This window comes from Kogia breviceps, chromosome 14, assembly GCF_026419965.1.
Source record: "Kogia breviceps isolate mKogBre1 chromosome 14, mKogBre1 haplotype 1, whole genome shotgun sequence".
In the NCBI taxonomy this organism is placed as follows: Eukaryota; Metazoa; Chordata; class Mammalia; order Artiodactyla; family Physeteridae; genus Kogia; species Kogia breviceps.
This window is the reverse complement of record NC_081323.1, coordinates 35,629,272-35,645,594: the sequence shown is the minus strand read 5'-3', so window position 1 is coordinate 35,645,594 and position 16,323 is coordinate 35,629,272. Positions and strand designations below refer to the sequence as shown.

The 16,323-nt window shown below is 39.3% G+C and overlaps 1 protein-coding gene across 4 annotated transcripts in view; it reads right to left on the bottom strand.

Moving 5' to 3' along the window:
- SEL1L2 (SEL1L2 adaptor subunit of SYVN1 ubiquitin ligase) overlaps positions 1-16,323 on the bottom strand; it is an 81,018-nt gene that overhangs the window by 45,295 nt on the left and 19,400 nt on the right. For all 4 annotated transcript variants that reach the window (XM_059037602.2, XM_067012449.1, XM_067012450.1 and 1 more), the window contains exons 2-3: positions 6,893-6,980; positions 2,120-2,282 (exon numbers count right to left, since the gene is read on the bottom strand). In XM_059037602.2, coding sequence (XP_058893585.1) covers positions 2,120-2,282; positions 6,893-6,942 — 213 coding nt within the window. In that variant the 5' untranslated portion in view covers positions 6,943-6,980. The remainder of the gene's footprint in view (positions 1-2,119; positions 2,283-6,892; positions 6,981-16,323) is intronic.

Here is a 16,323-nt window from a genome sequence, read left to right as displayed (position 1 = left end):
TCCACCTAAATTATGCTGAAATTATTTGTTTATATTTCAGATTGGCCCATAAGGACTTTGGCCTATTAATCTTTTTCTCCCCATCAACAGGATTATGTGTGGTACATAGTCAGTACCCAAGAAACAACTGTTGACTTAATTAATTAATTAATATACCCACTAACAAATAAAGCACATATTCACTAGTTTAGAAAGGAATTAGGTGACGTTATTTGTTGTGGTGGTCATGATGGTAACATTTGGTCTGTTTTGGAACTCTATATTTTTGATTAACCAAATATGGAATATATTCACAGGGAAAGATATCTGTGATATATTATTAAGTGAGTAAAGAGCAGATTAGGAAACAATTAAAGTATGTCTCATTTTTGTAAAAAAATTTTCTACATACTTATAGGAAAAATTCTAGAAGAATAATAGTAAGAGTAATAATTGCATTTATATTTTTTATGATGAATGATTATAAAGTTCCAGGTATGGAATTAAGTGCCTTCACACATTATTTTAATCCTCACAACTCCATTAATTCATTCATCATGAATTAATTCAGCATTCAACTAATATTTTTTGTCCCAGGCACTGCACTAAATTTTTAGAGATATGGCAGTGAACCAGACAGACATAGAACCTGGTGTTTTATCATTATCCTAACTCTACAGGTGAAAATTAGAGAGGTTACCCCACCCATTAGAGATCCTCTCGTCCAACTTCTGGTTCAAATAAATATGCAGACTCACAAGACTCCCACAGGCTACACATGCCACCAGTCTCTTCAGGTAGATGTAGCACAGGAATCAAGTTTGCCAGCAGGGCAGCATCAGGCCTCCTTTCTGTGGGAGTCCTTGCAGCAGGTCACATAGTCCTCCAGCAGCCCTCATCTTTGGTCCCTCAGATGACTCAGACACAAGGGGATGAGATCCACACTGGGTGGTGCAACAGGCACCCTGACATAAAAGCCTCATATTCCCCCTGTAACAACTCCATAGGCATAGTGTCCAGGATCCCCGTAAGAATCACCACCGTCAGGTATTTATAGTTCATGACAGTTTCTCCCAGTCCAAAGGTAGTTTACCAAGTAGAAGTCATTTCAACAATAAGCAATACTACCTAGAAACATAGTTAACATTTCACTCCTATCATATTACCAGGGAAACAGAAGTAGAGAGTGAACCAAAGGTCAAATTCTCATGCAGAAGAAGGGGAAAGGGTTTTGTTAAGTAGTTATCCAATAAGCAAGTGGTAGAGTGCATTTGAACTTAGATCTGCCTGACTCCAAAGCTTAGCTTCTACACTCTACTGGATGGAAACAAAATGATCTGTGGGAAAAGCTTTTAGACAACTTTTAGTGTCTTCCTCATAATTTCTAAATTTGCCAGTTTTTATTGTAATCAGCATAAATTTCTTTTGTGATCAGAAAGAAATGTTTTCATTAAGAAGACCAGCAACATGAAAACATACTTTTGCTATAGCATTAAGTGAGAGCAGCCAGAAACAAAATGATACATCATAATCATAATATATGTGATTATGATGATGTTTTTAAAAAGAAAGATGCACAGAGGAAGAAGCCAAACAAATACAAAGCAGTCCTAACAGTAGTTGAGTCAGGATGGTTGGCTTGTGAAGGGCTTTTTTTTTTTTTTTCCTGTTTTCCAGATTTTCTATGAAATGCTTATGTTATTCTTGGAATAAAATGAAATACACATGTTAAAATAGAAAAGGAAATATATATAGCTTATAAAATATTTGAAGTGTAAAAACCAGGCATCCTAAGGTAGGAGATTTAGTTCCATATTTCTTTGCATAGGTGAATATATTTTTATAAAATTTAACTGTGTTAGGGGTTCAGAGTTCAAAACACACATATGGACATGGATGGTGGGAAAGGTGGATTAGAGAGCAGCTCTGCTCCATTCCTGAAAGTCACTCAAGAGCTAGAAGAATTGGCCCCAGGCTCTTGCTCTTTCCTGCCCTGACAGGAACATTACACTCAGTGCATTACAGTAACTTTCCTAGGCCTGGGGTCATGCAGTAGAGGCTCAGCTCTTCTCACATGTTATTTGCCTATAATTATTTTAGGATGTAGCTATTTAAAGTTTAATTTTCTTTCAAAACTCACGTTTTGGGCTTTATATGATCCTTCTTTAGCCAAGGACTCGTATAATTGGATAGCTGCTGTTATGTTTTGCATGCCAAAATTTCCAAATAGCAAAGCATCAGCCATTTTCTCCATAGCTTTCAAGTTTCCCATGTCAGATGCTTTAGCAAAGAGTTTGTAGGCTCTGTTTGAAGAATACGAAGTTAGAAGTGTGATTATCAAAAATGAAAATTGCTGTTCCCTCCTTCATACTGCTTCTCTCTAACAAGTAGGACCTGGTTGATGTTGGTACTAACAATACAGTTTGGCTAAAGTCCATTACATTTCTAGACCAGTAGATTTTTTTCAGCCCTAGGTCAGTCTAAGATTATAATTTCAAATATATCTGCCAAATAATGAAGCTGCTGAAAAGTAGAAATAGTTAGGCTATACCATGCTTCAAGCTTATAGACCAAGTAAAGTGAAAAATCAGGGCACTTTTAAAATAGTGAACTCTCGGGCTTCCCTGGTGGCGCAGTGGTTGAGAATCCGCCTGCCGATGCAGGAGACACGGGTTCGTGCCCTGGTCTGGGAAGATCCCACATGCCGCGGAGCAACTAAGCCCGTGAGCCATGGCCGCTAGGCCTGCGAGTCCCGAGCCTGTGCTCCGCAATGGGAGAGGCCACAACAGTGAGAGGCCCGCATACCGCAAAAAAAAAAAAAAAAAAAAAAATAGTGAACTCTCCCACGGCAACTCCCATTAATTATGAGTATTTGATTTATAAAATGAACTCTGAAATACATAACAATATAATCAAAATCAATTAAAAATAATCAAAACTGGAATGTCATCTTGGAAGTTACTGTCATGAGAACAGTTCCTTTATATTCCAAAATAAATTTCTAAAACAGAACATATTATTCAGCACAGCAAAGACAGACTGTGTGGGAAAACAATAACCAAACAAAACCTTAATGGTTTTTAGGGCTCTAGAGTCTGAATGCCTGGGTTCAAATCCTGGCTCTACCACTAATTTAGTTTGAGAGTTTCGGGCAAGTTACTTGACTTCTCTGTGCCTCTCTCATCTATGGAATGGGGATAATAAGAGCACTTACTTCATAGGGTTGCTGGGAACATTCAATGAGATAATCCATGTGAAGTGCCTGGCATACTGCCTGATACAGAGTAAGCACTCAATAAATTTAGCTATTATTATTACTAGGACTATTGCATAGATTCTAAAGTTTTATAGCATGGTATTTTCTCCTATAATTAGTGGGTAAATCAAGTAAAGTTTAGTGATTACCAATATAGATGCCAGAGAATTGCCTCACAGTGCATTTTATGAGTGCTGGTCAGAAGTCACCCAGACCTGATCTGTGTAGCAAGTAATGATGGAGAGACTTGCAAGGTCAAAACTTGTGTTGGAGACAGAGAGTGCTTTGGGGATTTATTTTTACTCTTATAACTTCCTTTTTGGTAGCAGTAAGATCAGTCAAGCCTGTGACCTTGACTCAAATACAGGAACAAACACACAAATCTACCACAGCTACCAATTCAGAAGGATCAGGAGACTCAGCTTTATATACCCCTACCCATGCTGATGCTAGAATAAGCTGCTCTTGGTCAAAAGCTGAAGCAGAACAGAATGGGCCAAAAAGGCCAGGATGAGTGACATCCAGGTATGCATTAGGGTCCTGGATGGCAAACAGAGAGTAGACTCCAGTGGGACAAAAAGAAGCCAGGAGATCAAGCAAGAAATTAGCCATGGTTAAAGCAAGTGGAGGTTCTGGGGACCAGAAGGCAAATAATAGAATAGAAGGTCTCAAAGGTCAATGAATTCAAATGTCTGGCATCAAGGGATGGGCATGGCAACAGGATACAGACTCCTGGGAGCTCTTCTGTTGCATGGCTTGCTGCTGCAACCACATAGCCTGCTGGGACTAGAAGGGCACCGACATGGTCCAGGGCAGAGAAACCTGAGATGTGCTGCAGGGGCCAGCAGTGTATCCAGTCGCTGGTCCCAGGGGGCAGCAAAAGTTTGCAAAACCAAACCCTCTAGGTGTCTTTGATTCTGAGGGAGGGGTGGGTACTTAGGTCCCCTGTCAGGAAAGTCCAAGGTGATATATGGAATGCCAGAAGCAGGACCAAGGGCAGGAGAAAGGTGTTGGTAAGGTTTGTGGGATTAAGATCTGGACTGCAATCCCCAAGAGTGAAAAAGTAGGAGAAACTGGGCTGCAGGGGCAGATCTCCAAAAGAAAGTTCAGTTAGGTATCTGGATTATCTCTAAAGAATCTGGCATTGGATGCTCGGTTGGGTGCTGGGGAAGCAGGAGGCTAAATGCATCTCTAGGACACATCAGAAACTTGGTATGGGGCAGAAGCTTATCTTCACAGCTTCTTCACTGATGGGGAGTAATTCTTAATGACAGTTAACCCGGGATGTCATAGAGGTTTCTTGACTCCTTCAGACAAGTTTGTGTTTCCCTGACATATGCTTGCTTAACATCTGTACTTCTAACAGCACTGACTTGTTCAACAATTTTCCTTTCCTATATATGAAGAGACTGAATAAATGAATTAGACCAAGATGTGGGTGTGGATGAGCCAAAAATTCTACTAGCCCCTCTAACTTATGCTACCCTCATCTGAGAAGCAGTGAAGCAAGGAGGGGGTAGGGTAGAAGATGAATAGGAGGGATATGATTCCTCTTTGGTCTGACCAGAATCTTAAAGATGGCTATATTAGATGTAACTGGCTTAAGTGGAGAGCAGACCATCCTGAAAACTGAAGGAATTTCACCTATCTTGCCCACAAACTCCTGGGGTCTTTTGTTATGAACATATTTGGTTTCAGGTCTCCACTGCTACACATGCTGAAGGGTCAGGAGACTCAGATTTATGTACCCTCTCATGTATCTATGCTGCTACAGAAATAAGCTGTTCTTTTCAGATTCTTGGGCAAGGAGCAGGATAGACTGGGAAAGAATAACCTGAGATTGAATGACACCAGGTAGGCATGAAGGTTCCTGCACTGCTGGATGGTCCTGCATTGAAGGGCTGTGTTTTCTCCCCATCTTTTAAGCCAGAAAGGAAGGCACGCATCAAGGTTAAGCAGAACCTTCTAAGAGTGGTTTTGTCCCATCAGGCTGAATCTAGGGTTTCCTTGGAATTGATGGGGCCCCTCATCTTGGGTTCACAGGCTATAGGCAGAGCTAGTCTGAAATCTCAGCGAACCCCCCTTCCCATTGTTCTCTCATCTAGACTGGCCAGCTTGAGAAATCCTATCCTTACTCATCCACTCAGTGGCACCTGAGTGAGCTGACTTCCCCATCAGGCTGGATTGTAGTTTGGGGTCTGATTTAACTCCATCCTCATCATGAGGGCCCCCAGGAATAATGCTCAGCATGAGCCTTGAGTTTTGCTGAGGATGGTTTCCTTTGCTCTTATAAAGAGCTTCTAATTTAACTTTTCCTAGAGAGAGGACCAAATCCCTTACTTCCTTCTTGTCACTTTGGAAAAATCAGAATCTTTTTGACCTTCCATTTCCTCCTCCATAATTTGGGCATAATAATTTATGTCTTACAGTATCATTGTGAGAAATGAATAATATCCCACACATAAATGCCTACAACATTAACACAAAGAAGGACCTTGAAAAATGGACGTTGTGATGTTTTTATAACCAGGATCACAGTTGAGTGCCGCACCCCCACCCTCATCCTCTTACACTCTTACGCTCTTCTCAAAGGCTTTGAGTTTGCAGAAAGAATTCATGGACTCTGCAGCTGCCTGCCTTGGGCTGGTTACCACAGCTCTGGAATGCTTCCCGTGGGGCTGGTATGCCTAATTTGTGTGAAAACAAAAGAAGTCTCCTTGTCCAAAAACAAAAGAAGTCTCCTTGTCCGGGGTTCAGAGTCCATTCTTTCTATTATGGTTCAAAACACACTTGCCTTCTTCTCTCCACACTGTCCACTTACCATTTAGAGGACTAGAGATAAAAATAACAAATACTTATCTCCTTATTACTAAGGACATTGTTTTAAGAGCTTGATTGCATTATCCAGGGTACAAAGCAGTTAAGTAACTTGCTCAGGATCACACCAGTAATGGCAGAGCCAGAGTTTGATCCCAAGGTTTTAACTAGAGACTTGATAGGACCTCAAGTTGTGCCCCTCTCCTGGGGGGAGAAGATATTTCTGCCTCCCATTTAGACAAAGTAGACAAGTGAAAAGAGAAACAATGGACATGATGTGAGACCATTTGGCCATGGCTTGGTCACCTCCCAGCTGTACATTTGTGATCACCTCACTTTAACATCCTTGAATCTCTGTTCTCAACTTTTTAAAGGGGGAAAAATGAAACTCTTCTTAACTCATAAGTCTGTTCTGGGGATAAAATGGCATCACATACACGAAAGTGCTCTGAAAACCATAAAGTGATGTACAAATGCTGTTAGGCAGAATAAAGCATTCTAAAACAATAACTTCTCTAATTCAAATAACACATGTTTTATTTCATTTGAATCAATTAAAGTTAAACAGAATATTTCTGCCTGAATGCTCAGATCAGTGCCTTCACTCTGCCTTTCATTTAATGTGTGGGGACCACAATTTCACACATATTCCTTCCATTTGTAGGCTGGATAATTTGTAGAATTCTTTAACCACCATTTGATCCTTTTAAAAACAAAAGCTTACAGGCAAATAAGCTTACTGGTTATACCAGTAAGCTTTTAATGACATATTAGATTTTGGATAGTTCCTTTTTCTCAACCTGGAAATTGAACTTGGCTTAAGTAGCTGGATGGACTTACTCTGCTTTTTGTTTTCGGCTTTTAGACTGCTGGAGGATCTTGATGCCCATCTTAAAAAGCTGGTCTCCTTCATCGGTTTGCTTTTTTACTGTATATGGACCAACAAGGACAAATAACATTATTTTTGTGTTTTATATTTTAAAAATAATGTGCTGGAATATTAGTTTGGGGTTCTCTCTCATTTTCTAACTTCTGCATTTCAAGATCACCTCACCTTTGGTCAGATGGTAGAAGCTGCCTACAAAAGTACTCTCTTCCTCTTTTGTGAAAGGTCTTGGAGGGTAGAGGAGACAGACAGATGTTTCTGATGGTAGGAGGGAGAGAGATGTTCCCGGTCTGGGAACAGGGTACAAAGTCCTGCAAGCAGAAGACAGGAAGCAAGGCCTCCAAGGGAAGGGGTTGCCTGTTGTATTCTACAGGCTGGATCTTAGACACCAGGCTCTCAGCTCTCAGATCCCTTGTATGAACCTTAAGATTACATGAGCAATGGGCATCTCCAAGATGACCGTTGTGTACCTAGGATTGGAGGAGAGAATCTCCCTGAAAATTTTGGTCTGCCCAAGGCTCCCTCCTGCTCCCCAGAACCTTTCTCAGACCTTTCTAGCCTGCGAACTGTTGAGGATGAGCATCAGGAATAAGAGGGCAGAGTACGTGTACCAAGACACACTTGGGACCTTGGAGAAGACACAGAGAGAGAGTATCAATAATAATTTGCCTTATGGGATGGAGACTCAGAGTAAATTTTATAGTATTTAAGGAAAATAAAGAAACAGGAATTTACCTGCTACAATAATAATATTTTAAAACATTTATATAACAATTCACAATTTTCAAAACATATCACCAGTTTACAAATGGGGAAAGCTGGTTAGAAGGAGAGTCTGCTTTAGAGCCCCCATTCCAACACACACACACACCCCCCTCCATAGTATCACAGTGCCTCTTGAAGTCCATTATGACACTCACTGAAACCTCTGATTAGGTGAACCACATTTGAAGTCATTTTATTTTAGGATTCTTTTTTTTTTTTGCGGTATGCGGGCCTCTCACTGTTGTGGCCTCTCCCGTTGCGGAGCACGGGCTCCAGGCGCGCAGGCCTAGCGGCCATGGCTCACGGGCTTAGTTGCTCCGTGGCATGCGGGACCCTCCCGGACCAGGGCACGAACCCGTGTCTCCTGCATCGGCAGGCGGACCCTCAACCACCGCGCCACCAGGGAAGCCCGAAGTCATTTTATTTTATTTTTATTTTTAATTTTTAAAACATCTTTATTGGAGTATAATTGCTTTACAATGGTGTGTTAGTTTCTGCTTTATAACAAAGTGAATCAGCTATACATATATATACATATGTCCCCATATCTCCTCCCTCTTGTGCCTCCCTCCCACCCTCCCTAACCCACCCCTCTAGGTGGTCACAAAGCACCGAGCTGATCTCCCTGTGCTATGTGGCTGCTTCCCACTAGCTATCTATTCTACGTTTGGTAGTATATATAAGTCCATGCCATTCTCTCACTTTTGTCCCAGCTTATACTTCTCCCTCCCTGTCTCCTCAAGTCCATTCTCCACGTTTGCATCTTTATTCCTGTCCTGCCCCTAGGTTCTTCAGAACCTTTTTTTTTTTTTTTGATTCCATATATATGTGTTTTATTCCATACAATATTTGTTTTTCTCTTTCTGACTTACTTCACTCTGTACGACAGACTCTAGGTCCATCCACCTCACTATAAATAACTCAATTTCATTTCTTTTTATGGCTGTGTAATATTCCATTGTATATATGTGCCACATCTTCTTTATCCATTCATCTGTTGATGGACACTTCAGTTGCTTCCATGCCCTGGCTATTGTAAATAGAGCTGCAATGAACATTGTGGTACATGACTCTTTTTGAATTATGGTTTTCTCAGGGTATATGTCCAGTAGTGGGATTGCTGGGTCATATGGTAGTTCTATTTTAAGTTTTTTAAGGAACCTCCATATTGTTCTCCATAGTGGCTGTATCAATTTACATTCCCAGCAACAGTGCAAGAGGGTTCCCTTTTCTCCACACCCTCTCCAGAATTTATTGTTTCTAGATTTTTTGATGATGGCCATTCTGACTGGTGTGAGGTGATACCTCATTGTAGTTTTGATTTGCATTTCTCTAATGATTAGTGATGTTGAGCATTCTTTCATGTGTTTGTTGGCAATCTGTATATCTTCTTTGGAGAAATGTCTATTTAGGTCTTCTGCCCATTTTTGGATTGGGGTTGTTTGTTTTTTTGATATTGAGCTGCATGAGCTGCTTGAAATTTTGGAGGTTAATCCTTTGTCTGTTGCTTCGTTTGCATATACTTTCTCCCATTCTAAGGGTTGTCTTTTGGCCTTGTTTATGGTATCCTTTGCTGTGCAAAAGCTTTTAAGTTTCATTAGGTTCCATTTGTTTATTTTTGTTTTTATTTGCATTTCTCTAGGAAGTGGGTCAAAAAGCATCATGCTGTGATGTATGTCATAGAGTGTTCTGCCTATATTTTCCTCTAAGAGTTTTATAGTGTCTGGCCTTACATTTAGGTCTTTGATTCATTTTGAATTTATTTTTGTGTATGGTGTTAGGGAGTGTTCTAATTTCATTCTGTTGCAGGTAGCTGTCCAGTTTTCCCAACACCACTTATTGAAGAGGCTGCCTTGTCTCCATTGTGTATTCTCTCCTCTTTTGTCAAAAATAAGGTGACCATATGTGCGTGGGTTTATCTCTGGGCTTTCTATCCTGTTCCATTGATCTATATGTCTGTTTTTGTGCCAGTACCATACTGTCTGGCACTGTAGCTTTGTAGTATACTCTGAAGTCCAGGAGCCTGATTCCTCCAGCTCCGTTTTTCTTTCTGAAGATTGCTGAAGTCATTTTAAAGGAGAGGCATTCTGGGATTTGATACCTCATTAACAAGACAACAAAGAACTTTTAAAGTGGTTCTTGTTTTTTTTCTTCTTGACAAGACATCAAAGTTGTCCACTTTCTTTTGTAAATTATAAAAAAACACCCAAACACAAAAAACTTAAAAGCCAGTTTACAATTATTTTGAATTCTTCAAGTTATCCAATCAATTTAGTAACACCAGACAAGTTTAGTGTCTAATTTCTGCTTTGGGTTGTATATTACCTATACCTATGATTAAAGAGGAAAAATAATGGGAAAAATCTACTCATCTGTGTTTGGAATAGCAATTGCTCTTATTAACATGCTTTCAAACAGTGAGAATAAATTTTGAAAGGTTGACTCTGCATCCATATACATATGAGAAATGATTTACCACTACAGATTTCTACCCATGGCTTTTACCTTTACGTGTAATTTTCTTTTTGGTTTTCCAAATGTATTAAAATACAAGTTTTATTTAACACAAGAGGGCTCAATTATCAGAAAAAGTTATCTTGACAACACTTTGATTTTCTTTTTATGGTTTAATGATTTCCAAATTTGGGGAAAATTACATTCAGGAAATGATTTGTGGATTTGAGGAGACCATTCTGAAGTTGATGTAAAGGGCCTTCACGGCTCTGGAGTCCTTTGAACAGCCAACTGTTTTGTACTGGTAGGGGCTCTAAGGTGACCGAGAAGTGGTGGGGATGAGCATCAGGAATAAAAGGGTGAATAGGTGTGCCAGAGAAGTATTTAAGGCAGCAGTAATTGTATAAATTGCTCCAACTAGATGAATTTGTATTTCAGTGTTTGTCAGAGATATAATATGTAGAGAGTTCTAGACACTTTATTATTTCTGCAGTCTTATTATCATTACTCCCTATCTAACTTGGGGACTGTTATGGGCTGAATTGTGTCCTTCAAAATTCATATATTGAAGTCCCAACCCCCAGTACCTCAGAATGTAACCTTATTTGGAGATGAGGTCTTTAAAGAAGTGATTAAATGAGGACCATTAGGGTGGGGCCCTAATCCAATACGACAGGTGTCCTTATAAGCAGAAGAAACATCAGGAGCATGTGGGCACAGAAAAAAGATCATGTAAGGACACATTGAGAAGGTGACCCTTTGTAAGCCAAGGAAAGAAACCTTAAAATGAAACCAACCCTGCAAACACCTTGATCATGGACTTCCAGCCTCCAGAACTGTGAGAAAATAAATTTCTGCTGTGTAAGCCACCTTGACTATGGTATTTTGTTATGGCAGCCACAGAAAACTAATACTGATGCCAACTCCAGATCACAAGGAAAACAAGCTACCCCTTCTCCCTGTGAGAAAGGATGCACCCAAACTCAGCTTCTGATCAGATCAGTGGCTACCTTCTAAAAGTAAGAGGGACTGAAATTTCCCATGGGCCCCCAAGATCTCCAGGTGCTGGACATCTGAATTTCCCAGGCAGCTGGATGCCCAAGTAGCTCACCTCTGACAAGGTCACTTTCTCATGATTGTACTCAAAGTACAGTGTAGTAGGTAGACCTTGCATGTGTCCTGAAATACCTGGACCAAGATTACTTTTCTGTGAGATGGTGGGAGAAATGGGAATCTATGCCTTCTCCTGCTCATACTTCAGTTGTAAAATTCTCTATTCAAGTCTATTTCTTAATTCCTGTCACTTGCCATTGTAGAATTCATGCAGAATCCTCTTGTTCATAATGACTAGAAGCAAATCTTTAGAACAAAAATGGCCCACTTGCTTGTTTCAGATATTAATGAGAAGAAGGAAAGCTGGAGACACTTGTTCTCTGTCATTCATACGTTTAGTCATTCATTTAATAGGTATGAACTGATACTCATCATGTGTTAGACACAATGCTAGATATTGTATCTTAGCCTGGTGGAGACAAATATGTTTACCAAAAATTACAAGGCCATGTGGTAGGCACTACATAAGAAGGCACTGTGGGAGTAAAGAGGCTTCTTTGTTTGTAAGCAATAGAAACCCAATCGGATTGACTTAAGCCAAAGGAACTTATTAGGAGGTTCATAGACTCAATGGGGTTGATCAGGAATCAAAATATCTCTGGAAGCAGAGGCAGACATTGCTACTGGGGTGGACTAGAATCCAATCCTTTTAGGACCTTCTTCTCTCTGTTGAGGAAGACTCCGTGATGAATCTGATGGGTCTAGCAGGGAAAACAAGGCTTCTCATTACTTTCCTATAAAAATGTATCCATTGGGGAAGACGTAATTCCTCAGAGGAAATTGGGATGGTGAGAAGGGTAAAATGGATGATGGGAAGCCCACAAACAGCAAATGCCCACCCATTTCATGCCCCTTACTCTGGCTTCATGAAATAAAGAAATCTTCACAGATGAAATGGCACTTTAGATAGTTCTTAAAACGTAAGTAGGAATTTGTCAGGCCAAGAAAATGAAACTGATGTTCCATTTGGAGGAAAGTCTATGCAAATGAACTGGGGGGCAGTGTATCTTGAAGAATGAGAGCTTGAGTGTCACGGCTGGTCATGCAGTCAAAGCTGGTTACAGAAGTAAGTGATACTGAGGAGACTGGACAGAGGGGTGAAGAGGGAGAGGGAGGAGGGAACTGAGGTCATTGTGAAGGTGAAGGCAGGTTCGGTAGGAGAAAGAGAGAGAGAATAGAAGTGGCAGGAAGATGGCTCTGATCAGAGACAATTGTTTTGGAGTTTGAATAGAGACGAAGTTGATTGGAGTCAAGGAGGTCCAGAAAGTAAGGCAAGGTCTTTCAACATATATATTTAACCCTCTCTAAGGTGCTGGTGGTCTATAGCCATTGGCTGATTGATGTGGGAGTAAAAAAGCCCAGCCCCCTTGCCTATGCGAAGGGGGCAATCCTCCAGGGCAATTCGTTCTTCAAAGCCCTAAACTTCTCCTGAAACTCTATCTTTGCTCAGCTCCTTCCCTTGCCCTAGCCTGCATTCCTCACTTTCTTGTATGTTTCACAAGAAAATCTAGAACTTTAGCACTTAAATTTAAGTATATAAATACCATCTAAATTATCTAGAAAAATAAAAGGAAAAAGAATAATAAATTCATTATTTTGAATCTCAAATTATAGTTACATTATGAACCACATAAAGGATCACTGAGAGTTAAAAGAATGTCTTGACGTTGAGAGTTAAAGAAGATGAGTATTTTTTAGTCTGACTAAAAATCAGGTGCTTTCACCATTAAAATGATACAAAAAGATAAAATGGGAAAATCTTTGCCCTGCAGAAAATCTTGCCTCCACAGACACTGCATCTATCTAATTTTAATTGTCTTAAATATAAACCAACTTCAGTTTCTGATCTCCTGAATAATGCATCAGAAGAGCTCTTCACATTTGCCCTTAATGTCTGCTAGAAAGATACAATCTAAGATAAAGAGGGAGAATAACGATCCATTTCTAAAAATAACATTCCATCCAAGAAAGAATGACTCAGCAGAGTTTAGTCAGATAAAGATGAGATCAACTCAAATACACTTGAATAGAGCACAGATATTTACAACAGTCAAGTTTATTCATTCTGTCCCCAGATTATTGTCCTCAGATATCAATACCTCCAGTGGTATTTCTTAGAAATGGTAGACAAATTATCAGTAGAAAAAATTTTTTTTTCTCTTTAAATATCTACTAAGCAAAGCTTGAAATAAGAGGGATTCTGACAGATATAATTCACAATCTAAAACTCTTAATTTAGCCGAAAGAAATACGGGTTATAAAACAAGTGAAGGATCAAAAATAATATATATCTATAGCTATAGTTATAAATAGGAGCTAACATTTATAAAGCACTTGGGTCGCAGGCAATTTTCTCACTGACTGTAAAAGGAAGGTGCTATATCATTCCCATTTTACAGATGAGGTGATGTAGGCAGAGAGGTTAAGTAACCTACCCAAGATCATATAGCTGGTACCCAGTAGACAAGGATTCAAATCTAGGCAGTCTGACTCCAGAGTCTGTGCTCATACTACTTCTTAGAGCTACACAATATGCAGACTCATGTGTTAAATGCAAAGTTACTATCAAATGATGAAAAATTTGAAAAATAGGTCCTAAATATATTTTTTAAAATAAATTTATTGTAATTTGTTATAAATATTTTAAAGTTGTTTATTTATAGTAATACTTCATTTATCTGACATTATTGAAAAATGTTTCATATAAATCATTTTCCCCATTAGATGAGTCATATCCCTTTTTATTTTGACTGTTTTCTGATGGAAATCTGTCTAAAAAGGATACAATATATTCCTCCACCTTCCCCAACAGAAGATAATGAGCATGGTGTAACCTGGTCTTGATGATTCAGAGCATCATTAGGCATACCTGACAATGCCCAGTCTGGTTGGTTTGCACAAGATTATGTAAGACAGTGCTTGTGGGAGGCCTTGGATAATAGGAAGACTTTCAGTAATGAGTGGGAGCAGAAGGGGCAAGAGAAAGATGGTGACATGCTGTACCCATGTCCTCTGGGGTGGGCAAGAGTGCCTGCTGAAAGTGGCTGGGTTGACACTTAGCTGCACTTGCTAATTTGTAACACCTTAGATCACTGTTTCCCAAAGGGTACATAAGATAATTTTAAGTGGTACACACATAAACTTTAATACTTTGATGGTTAATATATTTAATGTATATTCACCTGTAAATTCTATTTGTGTCAAGTGATGCTAATTTCCATTTTTTTCTTTAAAAAAGTAACCATGAAATATTTCAAACATTTTTAAAAAATCCAGTAAATGAAACACACTATAACCCTCCCCCTTCACACACACAGTTTAACAGATGGTGACATTTGGCCTTGTTTGTTTTAGGTATCAACTCTAAGGAAACAGATTGTACAGAAACACCCAAGCCTCCTCCCAGCATCCTTTCTCCTTGTTCCCTCTTCAGAGGGGTTTTTGTCCTGAAGTTGCTATGTAGCTATTTTACTACATATATGTGCCCAATATTATTTCTATACTTTATATAAATAGCATCATACTGTATATACTTTTGCAACTAGGTTTTTCACTTTTTGAGATTTATTCATCTTGAGCCAAGCAAGCTTCATTCATTCATTTTAACAGCACCAACTGTCTGGTTAAAATTCTTTGTATGAATAATCCACTTTATGTATTCATTGCTTCATTATTTATCCTACTCATTCCATGTACATTAGGTTTTTCCACTTCTGTGTTACCAAAACCAATTCTACAATAAAAATCCTCATGCACATTTCCTTCTACAGATGTGTGAGAATTTATCTAAAAGTACATGTGCCAAGTACGGGATATATGCATCTTAAACTTTACTAAATATTACCACATTGCTGCTTAAAGAGGTTGGACAAAACTTACGCTCTCACTAGTGATGTATAAGGGTTCTTGTTTCTTCACATTCTGGATCACTCATGGGGTTATCTGACCTTTTAGTTTTGCTAATCTGTGTCAAATAATTAATCTTTGCTATTGAATTTGTTTCTGCAATTACTAGTGAAGTTAAGTATAATTATTGGCCTTTGGTTGTTTTCACCTTTTAGGAAAATGGGATATTACCTCACATCCATTAGAATGACTATCATCAAAAAGGCAAGAAATAAATGTTGGTGAGGATGTGGAGAAAAGGGAAACCTTATACACTGTTGGAAATGTAAATTGGTTAAGCCAGTATGGAAAATAGTATGGAGATTCCTCAAAAAATTAAGAATGGAACTACCATGTGATCTAGCAATTCCACTTCTGGGTATTTATCCAAAGAATATGAAAACACTAACTTGAAAAGATATGTGGGGGGCTTCCCTGGTGGCGCAGTGGTTGAGAATCTGCCTGCTGATGCAGGGGACACGGGTTCGTGCCCTGGTCCAGGAAGATCCCACATGCCATGGAGCGGCTGGGCCCGTGAGCCATGGCCGCTGAGCCTGCGTGTCCGGGGCCTGTGCTCCGCAACGGGAGAGGCCACAACAGTGAGAGGCCCGCGTACCACCAAAAAAAAAAAAGATATGTGCACCCCTGTATTCATCACTTTATTACTTACAATAGACAAGGTATGGAGACAACCGAAGTGCCCATCAATAGATGAATGAATAAAGAAGATTATATATATATATACATACATATACATATATATGTGGCACAGACACATACACACACACACACACATACAATGGAATACTACTCAACTATCATTAAAAAAGATGAAACATGGATGAACCTTGAGGGTATTATGCTAAGTGAAATAAGTCAGATGAAGAAAAACAAATACCATATGATTTCACTAATATGTGGAATATGAAAAACAAACAAACAAATAAAAATAAATGAACAAACCAAAACAAACACATAGATATAGAGAACAGAGTAGTGGTTAACAGAAGGGAAGTGGGAGAGGGAAGGGCAAAATGCATAAAGAGGGCCAACTGTAAGGTGATGGATAGAAACTAAATTTTGGATGGTGAGCACACTGTAGTATATTCAGAAGCAGAAGTATAATGTTATATATATGAAACTTATATAATGTTTTAAACTTTTTTTT